Genomic DNA, 11,081 nt, shown 5'->3' with positions numbered 1-11,081 from the left:
TTAAAAGAATAAAAAAGAATGGTCCAACCCTAACTTGATGAGGGCCGCGCTTGGCCTAACCCTTCAAACTAAGAGTTGGATTTTTTAAGGGATCAAGCCCTTCATTTCGGTTATAGGATCAGCCTAAGGCTTGGACAACCATGAGCCCAACCCGATTTATTGACATCCCTATTTATGTGTTAATTGCATATGCTTTTCTTTTATGTTATGCCCAAAAAGAATAATGATTTTATACAAGGGATCTGCTACCTTACATAGTGTGGGTTCCACTTGGACCTACCAGCCTTGTGAAAGGTTATATCTTACGTTGCATGTAAGGTAGCAAAAGCCTTTATACAAACCATTTTATACAAAGACGTGGCATTACATGAGTGGTTTAATTAATGGCTCACATTATTTTTTTAATTTTTTTTATATTTTTATTCAACTAATTATATAATGTTAGATCTGTTTATACAAAAATAATTTGTACAAATTATTGCAACTATACTATTCCTAATCTAACTAATTATTTCATTTCATTCAACTAATTCTTTTATATTTTCATTCAATTAATTATATAATGTTAGATATGTTTATACAAAAATAATTTGTACAAACTATTGTAACTATACTATTCCTAATCCAAAATCACTTCTTTTAATCATTTGTGCTTAAATATTGTGAGTATTTTTGTCTAGTAAAATAAAATTAGAAAACATAAAAAACTTTTAAATTAACCATCACCAAATAAGTTTTTAACTTTAAGAAAAATAATCCATTCACCATAGCACCGTAGTCCATATCATTAGCAGGGATGAATTAAAGGAAATTAATAAAGCTGTAAATTTACTTGTTATTGTTCCAATCCACAGGGAATAATTTGTTAATAAAGAAAAAATTACAAAGACCTTTTGACTCTCTTCTTCTTGTTCTTCTTGCTTCCAAGTTAATAGATTCAGAAAAAAAGCGTTTTCCGATGGCAGCAATTTATAGCCTTTACATCATCAACAAATCCGGCGGCTTGATTTTCTATAAGGTACCATCTCTTTTCTCTCTTTTATCAGCTTCACTTATAGAAAATCAAGAGTACTTTTATTGAAAAAAAAAATATATTTTTTTTTTCTGAAAAAATAAGGATTATGGATCTGCTGGGCGAATGGATACGAATGACAGCTTGAGAGTGGCGAGTTTATGGCATTCGATGCACGTGATCTCTCAACAGTTATCGCCAACCACAGGCTGTTCTGGCATCGAACTCCTTGAAGCTGACACTTTTGATCTCCATTGCTTCCAATCTCTCACTGGTATTTTTTCCCTTTCATTAATTGCTTAAATGCTGCTCTTTTTTTTTTTTTTTGAATAGATGGGCTTTCTTGCATTGTAGAGCTAATTCTATTTACAAGAGAATTTGAATGGAAATTATGAAAGGGAAATTTAGGAAGAGAATGCAATTTGAAGAACAATCGTGATTGGTAAAATGTACTCTCGCATTGCCATTTGTTTTGTGAAGGGAAATTTTGGCTTCAAACGTCATTTATGTACATTTCCCTTTTAACTACAATCCTAGATAGACTTGAATTCATACCAACTGTTAGGATCACTTTAACCTCAACCTTGTGCAAAGGGAGTGAACTCAAAATTATAAAAGTAAATTAAAAAAGGAAAGGAAAGAAAGAAAGAAAGAAAAAAGTACGTATCAAATAGGCCTATTGCATTTCAGATATGTGAGGTAAGAACTCTCGGAATGTATAAGTTATACCCATGGTTAAATGTAGAGTGCATTAGGAAGTAAAATGCTTTCATACAGTTGGAATCCTTTATATATATTTTGTAGTATTTGGATGGTATAGACTAAGATGTTTCTGATAAAAAAGCATTTGAAGTTATTTTTGGTTTAGCGCACATGATATTCGCTCTTAAGATAGCACTCATTGAATTATAAAACCGATTGGAATGGTTTCTGGAGAAGCTTTTGATATGTGCTTCTTAGTTTTATGTTTGCAAGTACTCTCACACCTCAAAAGGGTTGTTCTGACCTTTCTTTTGGTGTCGATTCTTGTGTCTTTTCACCTTTGCAGACTCTTAGTATTGATGTAAATGTAGGGGGAGCAAGTTTTGACATGACCTGCTAACACAAGACAAAGTAATGGGTTTGGTTTGGTTAAAATTGACATGATTATTAAAGGGCCGTTTTTTATCACCTGTTTAATAATCATGTTGGGTTCGGGTTTAGAATTTCCCAGACAATGACCCATTTACGACACAATTAGCAATTTAATTAATCAAATTATTTGTGGTATTTTTCTCCAATGAAACTATGTTGAATTTGTCATATTTTAAACAAAATTGATTAGAGCTTGAGGTTGTAATATAAATATTTTGGATGATATGTTGAATGAGTATTTTTAAAAGAAAATAAAATTAAAAACTATGTTAAATTGTTGATATGATAATAAACAGATTCGGTTCAGGTCGACTCAAATTTTACCCGACATGATTACAAATATTGCCGCACTAGGTTTACAAACATTTGATTAATCATTGAGAGTTGAGATAGTTATAGCATAACTGTTTTTATTGTGATGTAATGCTGGCATTCTTCTCTTACAAATGGTTAATTTATAACATCTTTGTTTTTCATTTCAACATGCAGGGACAAAGTTCTTTGTAGTGTGTGAACCTGGGACTCAGCACATGGAATCTCTATTGAAAGATATCTATGAATTGTACACGGATTATGTATTGAAGAATCCCTTTTATGAGATGGAGATGCCTATACGATGTGAACTATTTGACATCAATCTATCACAGGCAGTACAGAAGGATCGTGTTGCCATGTTGGGGCGATAAACTCCTCTGAAACATACATCATACTAAATTGTATTTGTTATGCTATCTTGATTTGTTTCTTTGCATTCGTGCAGTAGAAGCTTAATTGGTTGTAGTTTGTGTACGAACATTTGACTGATCTTTGACAAAATCTGGTGTTTGGTCATCGATGCAGAAATCATGTAAGATGTTAGATATTTTTGTTTTTGTTTCCACCAGATGATCCATGACTTTATAATTAAGTAGCTGAATCGGGTTCAATTGAAAATTCATCTCACGTATACATTGGGGGGAAAAAAAACCCAAAAATATACAAATAAAGTTTAAAAACAAGATTGAGAAATAAAATACTCTGATTGTATCAGAGATCCATACATCCAATACTGCTACATATACAATCATATGGTTGCATAATCAATCCAAAAACAAAGAAAAGGTACTCAAATGAGCTCAATTACATTTTCATGTAATGTTGTTGAGCTCAATTACATTTTCTCGTAATCTTGTACACATTTCCGCTCTGATTTCAAATGTAACACATATTTGGACTACTCTTAGACTGCTTTCTTGCACGCTCAAAACCTGAATTAGACCAGAAAACATTCACTGCATAAATAGATTATCCTAAACTAGAACTGTACACGGCTCAATCATAGATATGTATAACACGTGTCACGAACTCTTCACCTTCAGGCATGAAATCTTTTTTTTTTTTTAAAGAAAAAAGAATCCTGCACCAAATTACTTTCCTCTAAATACGTAGTGGGGAAGCAGAAGGCCTTGGATAAGTAGTTGCTCGACCCTTGAAATGAACGTGACCTTTTGCCTGGTGTTCTTTTTGGGGACGTTTGTGCATATTTCTCAACTCCTGAAGCTGTTCTAACTCTTTTACCACTTCATCCATGTCTGGCCTTAATTTGGGTTCGACAGATAGACATTGAAGTGCAAGGCTGGCTGCCTTTTGTGCCTGAGGCAGTGAGAACTGGCCTTCTAGACGGGGATCAAGAACACGAAATATTCTGCGTTTGCTGGTCAGGTAAGGTTTTGCCCACTCCACAAGATTGTGTTCTCCAGTTGGCCGGTTTTTGTCTATAGCTCGTCTGCCAGACAATATTTCAAGAAGAACAACTCCAAAGCTGTATATGTCGCTCTTGGCGGTCAGATGACCTTGTCAATAAGAAAATGAAATTAGTGAGCAGGGACATCTATACATTTCCGTTCAGTATATTCCAACAATAAAGGATGATTAAATGCAGTTCAGAACATAGCAGAGATAAATGAGGAAAAATCAATCTTTGATCTACCAGGAAGGCTGGTTGTGGATTAATTATCCAACCATATATTGGACAGTTCTGAAAAGAATGTTAATATTAACAAATAAAGAACATTTATAAGGATAAAAGGCATTAAAACTAATTCTAACAGCAAAAGAAGCAGGTATAGGAATCTAGGATTTGTGGAACAAACAATAGAGGTAAGCAGCACCTGTTGCTAAATACTCGGGAGCAGCATATCCATAGGTACCCATGACCCTAGTAGATACATGGCTCTTATCACCAGTTGGTCCATCCCGTGCCAATCCAAAATCAGAAAGTTTTGCATTGTAGTTCTGGGAAACATAGACAAGCAAATCAGCAGCAGAACAGAGAAGCGCAACTTAACCATAAATCTGAAGGAATTCAACTATTTAAAAACATCGTTCAAAGGTGCAGCCTAAGCCATACCGAATCAAGCAGGATATTAGAAGCCTTGAAGTCACGATATATAACTTTTGGTTCAGCACTGTGAAGGAATGCCAGACCATTTGCAGCACCAAGGGCAATTTTCATCCGGAGGCTCCAAGAAAGAGGCTGGAAGTATGACCCCCCTGTTCCAATATCAATAACAAGGCTTCAATTACAATTTAAAATATTATTAGAGGCAGTACTATTGGAATATGCTTCCTCTCCCACCAAAAAAAAAAAAAAAATTAATGCTAAAAATGCTACAGTGTAGATAGGATGTAAGAAACTTACTCCTAAATAGATGATTTTCCACGCTACCTCGAGGCATGAACTCATAAACCAGAAGCCGGTGATCATCCTCTAAACAGTAACCAACCAACTTCACAAGATTAGGATGATGCAACTGCCCAAGATAGTTAATTTCTGTCTGTATTTCAAAAAATATGATAGAGAATCAATAACATGCTGTAAGAGATGTACTTAGAAGCAGTTCAATTAATGGCTTCTATAAGTTAACATCACCATTTCCTAAAAAACGCACTAAAATATAATGGTCATGTCGCTTGGAATAGTTGATTATAAAGGCTGTACCATGCAGATGCTGTATCATGCAAAGGCAACTTAGAAAAATTAATAATAAGAACTCATTTCATATAAAATCCTAGGTTCTCCTAATCTGCTAAGAGATGTGAAACTCTGGTGTAATTTTAACGCAAGAAGTACTGTGGATAAGAAGTTGATGCCGGTCATGGAAAATAAATGTGAAGATATTAGAGGGGCCAGATTTAAAACTTACTAGCCATTCCTTGTGACCCTGGAAACCTTCTTGGTTAAGCCTCTTCACAGCAATTAACATGCCAGTACCAGGCCTTGTAGAAGTAAGTGAATGCTCGTCAACCCATCCTTTGAAGACAGAACCAAAGCCGCCTTCTCCCAAAACACTATCAGGGCGGAAGTTTCTGGTAGCTGTCTTAAGGTCGCTGTAGCTGAAATTCTTTATATTTGATGACTGCAAGATCTCACCCTCACTCCGTGGTGTTTGAGGCAGGGAAAATGAAGAGGCCTTACCACTGGAACTGCTTAAACTCTTTACATCTCTGCTAGAATATTTTGAATTCACATCTACAAAAGAACAGACACAAGGATTAAGTTTTTCCAGAGAAAAGCAATTCAACATCATAAATCATTCGACCTAATGTGGAACTGCATTTCATTTCGGTTATAAAGGAAAAATCTGTAGTGAACAAGGCTCGAGGCTTAGAAAATCCTAAGTATTTTATTTGAGCCTATTCTGACATTGTATTTCCGTTCTTAAGACAGGTATATTATTGGCTTTTTTGGCCCTAAATGAAAGGTTTACTTTGCTCTCAAAAATAATAATAATAACTCATTACAACAATAATGACTAGCAATTATATTGCAGGAAATCTTCTAATAAAGTCTCAAAAAACAAAATTCCACTGCATTAAACTTCAATTCCAATGAAAACAAAAGGCTTGTAATACCTAAAAACAAAATTCATTACAATAGCCCAATAGACTCACAAAAGGACGTTACAGAAAATTAAAACATTCTTAAACAAACCCATTAACCCCATCTACAAAAACAATCACTATAGAAGTATGTATTAATCTCAATCAATAGAAACAGTCCCCAAAATAGAAGCTTTCAGCAATCGAGATCAATACAATTAACCAAAAAAAAAAAAAAACATATTTATTTAACAATCATCAACTAAACAGCTAACAACACAAACTAGAAAACTACCAGTATGAGAAGGAGTCTCAGCCTTAATCCTGTTGCTACAGCAAGCTCCCATCCAGACAAAACAAAATACCCAGATCTTATTTAAAGAAATTTTTTTCCTTTATGGTTTTGTTTTGTACTCTCTCTTTCTATCCTCAATGAAACAAACAGAACCCAGAACTCCAACTCAACAAATGATCACAAATAGATTTTGGGTGTGATCTTTTTCACTTTTAGGGTGGGATTTGGGTTCAATTCTGGATTAAGAAGCACCCAAATGAGAAGTTAAAAAAAAAAAAAAAGGTCTTTGCTATTGTTGATTACTTGTTTGCTTTTCCCCTCTTTTTGTTAAAACCTTTTTAGACTTCGCCAACCAAAGCCGGTTGACTGGCCTTTTAGCTTCCTTGTCTTTTCTGAGTCCAACAAACAACCATTAACAAGAAAAAAAAAAACAATTCAGGTTCTAAATTTCCAATGTTGCGCTAATAACATATGACCCCTTTTATTTATATATTTTTCCAAATTAAATATATTGTTATTAATTGTATAAAAAAGTCCACAATCCATTTTTGCAGAGGTGCTGAGGTGCCGAGGTGGGGACCTATTTGATTCAAATGGAAAACGTATGCCTTAACATGAGAAAATGTAAGAAATTGGAGATACGATGTTATTATTTCCTCTAATATTTCATTTTTGGATTGATGAGAGAGTTTATTTATGTCACTGGTGACGTGATTAATGGGTAATGACATCCTTACCATTATCTGATTGATTATTTGATTTTGGCTGCGGTGATTCGTGGCCGTTGGATTCTATTTTGAACAATTATTAGTGTAGTTAGATCCCTCAATGATTAGTCAAAATTGATTACTCGCCTTTTTGGTCACAATAGAAAACGTGACAAAAAATTGGTCCGCTCTAGCATGTGCAGTCTCTATCTACCGTTGGATCCATTATAAACTTTTTGGAGATCTATGATTTCAATTTTAAAATTCAGAATATCTTTGATTTTTCTTCCAACTATTTTGTAAGAAGGGCACTGATCTTTATAGGAAAAAAAAACTAAAAATAAAATCTTATAAGCGAATTATTCCAAAAAAAAAACAATTTGGGTTATAATAAATTTATATTATGATTTTAGTTATTTTAATATATAAAAGTGCACAAAAAATTTGTAAGAACTCTTTTATGACTAGTATGAATATTTAAATTTTAATTTTTTTATCAATTTAATTAGCTAATTATCTTTTTGTGGTGAAATAGATATTCCTGTCAAAGTAGAAATTTTAATTATGCTATTTAAACTTGACATCAATACTTTTTTAATTATAAATATCAATAAGTTTCTGACTGTAATATAATTAAAAAATAGTAGGGACTAAAAAATAAAGATCCACCTATATTACAACAGTTATACCGTACCATATTTTTTACACCATACAACAGTTTTACCATATTCAATAATATTTTACTTATTATTTAAAAAAAAAGATGTGATTGCATATTTTAAAATTTCCAAGGACAGGGGTCAATGATGATGCCGGTATTGGCTGGGAATGCAACCCATGCAATAAGAACAGCATTCATCATTCTTTCATTATAGAATTAAACGACCAAATATATTTAAATTAACAAGATCATAAAATAGTTCAATTTAATCTGACTCAAAGAAAAAGTAGTCGTCATGTATAATCATACTAATATAGGTAGGTTACAATGCATGTATCAATGACCAAGACATGCAACAAAATAAATTTTATCTAATTTGACCTTTTTTTTCCTTGAAGAGAAAGAAAAAGTTGACCATAAATTTGGGCACGTCTCCATGTCTCACTAAGCAACCACTATGCAAAATTTTAGGTTCCCACGTTGGGCACAAATTGTTACATTCATCCTTCAATTCCAATCATTTGGAGAATCAGCTGATGGAGGATCTAAAAATTATATAAATTAATCATTTAAATTAAGAACTACAGCCACGTCCATATTGATTGTTGAATCATGATTTTGGTTCGATAGGGAAATAATGAAAGATCATAAACTTAAATAGACAATAATATAAAATCTATATAATTGAGGAGACTAACAATGAGGGTCATAATGCTAAAATCACAAACACTAGTGGGATGAAACGAATTATATAAACATAAAAAGGGTTAAAATAAACTTGGCGGAGAGATTTCCCCCTATTAGTAATTACACATTTAAAATTCCACAAAAATTCTTAAAATTGTTAAGAATTTATTAAAATAAATGTGGATGTTTAAAATATATATCTCTTAATCTCCCCACTATCTACCATTAGTAATCTTTGTCTTCTTTATAACTCCCAATATCTTACAAGGAATTATGATCTATAATGTTTCCATTAATTTCATGGAGTGATTATGTAACTATAAAAGAAGAGTTTATCTCTTTGTTTTGTACACACTTGAAATGAATAAAATCACTCTATAATATAGTACTCTCTCATTTTATTCTTTGTTCTGTGTTGCTTCTTTATTTAGTGTTGCTAGCTAATAATTTTTCTAACAAAAATCATATTATTTTGTAAATAAATCCCACTTATTACCAATTTACCCTTACCGTAACTAATTTTCTTCATTACTTTTAATCTCCATGGGCATCCTTTTCAAGTTGTAAAAAGAAGTCAACACAAGAAACTATAATGGAAGCAATTGACTACTACTATCAGTTTATCTTGAACAAATATGCAATTGACTGCCACTGTCAATTTATCATGAACAAATATGCAATTGACACTGAAATATTGGCTCACAAATAAACCTAAATTATTCATGTTGATTTTTCTAAATCAATCACACAATTTATTTTATCAAACTGAAGTCATACCTTGTTGGTTGATGTGGAAACAAATCGTCACAAATCTACAGGTATAAAGAATAGAATCCCTCTAATCTCCAAGAATGGATTGTAACGAGCTTATGCCACTGATGTTGATTTTTTAATCTAGCATTGTTAGATCTTTAATCCAACGTTGAGAAGGCTTACCACACGAATTTATAGAGTAATTCAATGTTATGAATTCAGGTACGCTTCTGTATAATTTTTTTTTATTCTTGGTGATGCAACATGAATGTTCCTGGATTATAGGAGATGGTTTTTACTAAAATGATTTCTTGTTTTAATAAGTGGTGTCAGAGCCTTTTCATGATGCATCATTGAGAATTGAATTTATTTTGATTAATGATTCAATTTTTGGTACTCTCAAAATTTAGTATCATTGAATTTGAGAGAGAGTAAGATTGTTTTTAAAGGATGAATTAGTTAAAAAAAATTGATTTTTTAAAGAATTCAAGCCTACGACAACCTAACCACCATTGGCGTCTGGGTAAGGCATGGCTATTGGGCCACGTCGTCAAGCAAGCGATGGCCTGATCAAGTTAGCGTCAAGAAATTGAAAAAAAAGATCATTTTTTTCTTAAGGATTATAACCGGTGGCACGACAGCCTCCGTTGGCGTTCAGGAAAGGCACGACCCAACAACCGTGCCATCAAGCAAGTGGCCGCGGTAGATCAAGTTGAAAAAAAAAATGAAGTGGCTGTCTTTTCGGCTAGCAAAGGAGTGGCCATCAGGCCACAACGACTTTGGTTAGAAGAATGGAGAATTTAAAAAAAAAGTTAGGGTTTTGGATTTTTTATTTCCCGTTGGTTTAGGTTGACTCAAATTGGTTTAGCCTTGAATAGTTCAACAGTTGATTGGTCAACCGTCAACCTTTAACTGTTGACATTAACCATTGACCAGTCTTCGAGCTGAAATTTTTTATTTTTGGTATTTTTTGGTGTAATTTTAAATTCAAATATTTGTAGTTATATATATATATATATATATATATTAAGATAAATTAATTGAAGCAACATCTCGCCAAAGTGACCTCTTTTATGAAACTTAATTTATTTTCGAATATAAACGGTTCTGTTTATGTAATTTTTGTAAATATCGATCGGCCCAAAAGAAGGTCCATGTTGAGTAGAATTACATATGTACTTGTGGTAATAAACACGTGATAATTATTCGGTTTTACATGTGAACAATAGATCGACCCAAAAGAAGATTTGTTGTTTGACATGTTCTTATTATCATTGTTTGATTACTACATTAAGATATTACTTACAAATTAATATTTTGTCGAAAGATGAAATATTAATGGAGTGTCCGGTATCTTGAGTGGGGTTTACCTTTATTTGAATTTATTTTTGTTTTAAGACTTACAGGAGCTTGTTTTGTTTATTTGTTATTCTCTATTCAGTTATGTCTGTTACTAATATTACCGAAGAGAACTTTTTAATAGTTTTCGCAGATATGGATCTTGACATTGCGTTAAAGATTGATTCTTCCCTATCGTTTATAGATGAAAATACCCCTGATGATAAAAGGAAAACAGAAAGGTGGGAGAGATCAAATTGTATGTGTATCATGATCATAAAGAATGTCATTCTGAAAGCATTTAGGGCTTAATGTCTGAAAAAACAGCTACAACTAAGGAGTTCCTTGTAAAAATTGAACAAAGATTTGTCAAGAACGAAAAGACTAAAATTAGTATGCTCTTGACAAGCCTAATTTCAATAAGGTATAAGGGCAAGAAAAGAAATAAGGATATGGAAGCTACAAATACAACACCTCAATAGAAACAACAAAAGAAATTGGATAATCTGAAAGGTATTGCTTGTTTCTTTCGTAAAACTAAAAGGCATGGTTTGATTTGTTTTGAGGTTAACTTAACTTTGACACTTAGACACATGTGGTGGATAGATTCTGGAGCAACAACTCACATCAGTG

General features: G+C 32.8%; 2 protein-coding genes across 2 annotated transcripts; one reads left to right on the top strand and one right to left on the bottom strand.

The window, feature by feature from the left end:
• The first annotated feature begins 808 nt into the window (after window positions 1–808).
• LOC18039234 (trafficking protein particle complex subunit 4) lies at window positions 809–3,029 on the top strand. The gene is made up of 3 exons (XM_024182220.1): window positions 809–1,018; window positions 1,118–1,286; window positions 2,636–3,029. Exons 1-3 carry the CDS (start codon window positions 959–961, stop codon window positions 2,830–2,832), a joined length of 426 nt encoding a protein of 141 aa, XP_024037988.1. The 5' UTR covers window positions 809–958; the 3' UTR covers window positions 2,833–3,029.
• A 219-nt stretch (window positions 3,030–3,248) lies between these two features.
• On the bottom strand, window positions 3,249–6,709 carry LOC18039233 (probable serine/threonine-protein kinase PBL11). The gene is made up of 6 exons (XM_006429028.2): window positions 6,303–6,709; window positions 5,332–5,657; window positions 4,827–4,962; window positions 4,536–4,678; window positions 4,297–4,420; window positions 3,249–3,978 (listed from the first exon to the last, which is right to left on the bottom strand). Exons 1-6 carry the CDS (start codon window positions 6,352–6,354, stop codon window positions 3,563–3,565), a joined length of 1,197 nt encoding a protein of 398 aa, XP_006429091.1. The 5' UTR covers window positions 6,355–6,709; the 3' UTR covers window positions 3,249–3,562.
• Between the last annotated feature and the right edge of the window lie 4,372 nt (window positions 6,710–11,081).

Source organism: Citrus clementina, unplaced genomic scaffold, assembly GCF_000493195.1.
Source record: "Citrus clementina cultivar Clemenules unplaced genomic scaffold, Citrus_clementina_v1.0 scaffold_6, whole genome shotgun sequence".
Lineage (NCBI taxonomy): Eukaryota > Viridiplantae > Streptophyta > Magnoliopsida > Sapindales > Rutaceae > Citrus > Citrus x clementina.
The sequence above is the reverse complement of the archived record's forward strand: the minus strand, read 5'-3'. Positions and strand labels throughout refer to the sequence as shown.

Excerpts from the sequence above, each read along its gene's own strand:
- LOC18039234 (XM_024182220.1), top strand. The coding sequence starts at position 959 with ATGGCAGCAATTTATAGCCTTTACATCATCAACAAATCCGGCGGCTTG. Across the intron at positions 1,019-1,117 it reads GCGGCTTGATTTTCTATAAG|GATTATGGATCTGCTGGGCG; the intron begins GTACCATCTCTT and ends TGAAAAAATAAG. Across the intron at positions 1,287-2,635 it reads TTGCTTCCAATCTCTCACTG|GGACAAAGTTCTTTGTAGTG; the intron begins GTATTTTTTCCC and ends TTCAACATGCAG.
- LOC18039233 (XM_006429028.2), bottom strand. The coding sequence starts at position 6,354 with ATGGGAGCTTGCTGTAGCAACAGGATTAAGGCTGAGACTCCTTCTCAT. Across the intron at positions 5,658-6,302 it reads TGAGACTCCTTCTCATACTG|ATGTGAATTCAAAATATTCT; the intron begins GTAGTTTTCTAG and ends GTTCTTTTGTAG. Across the intron at positions 4,421-4,535 it reads CTAATATCCTGCTTGATTCG|AACTACAATGCAAAACTTTC; the intron begins GTATGGCTTAGG and ends TATGTTTCCCAG.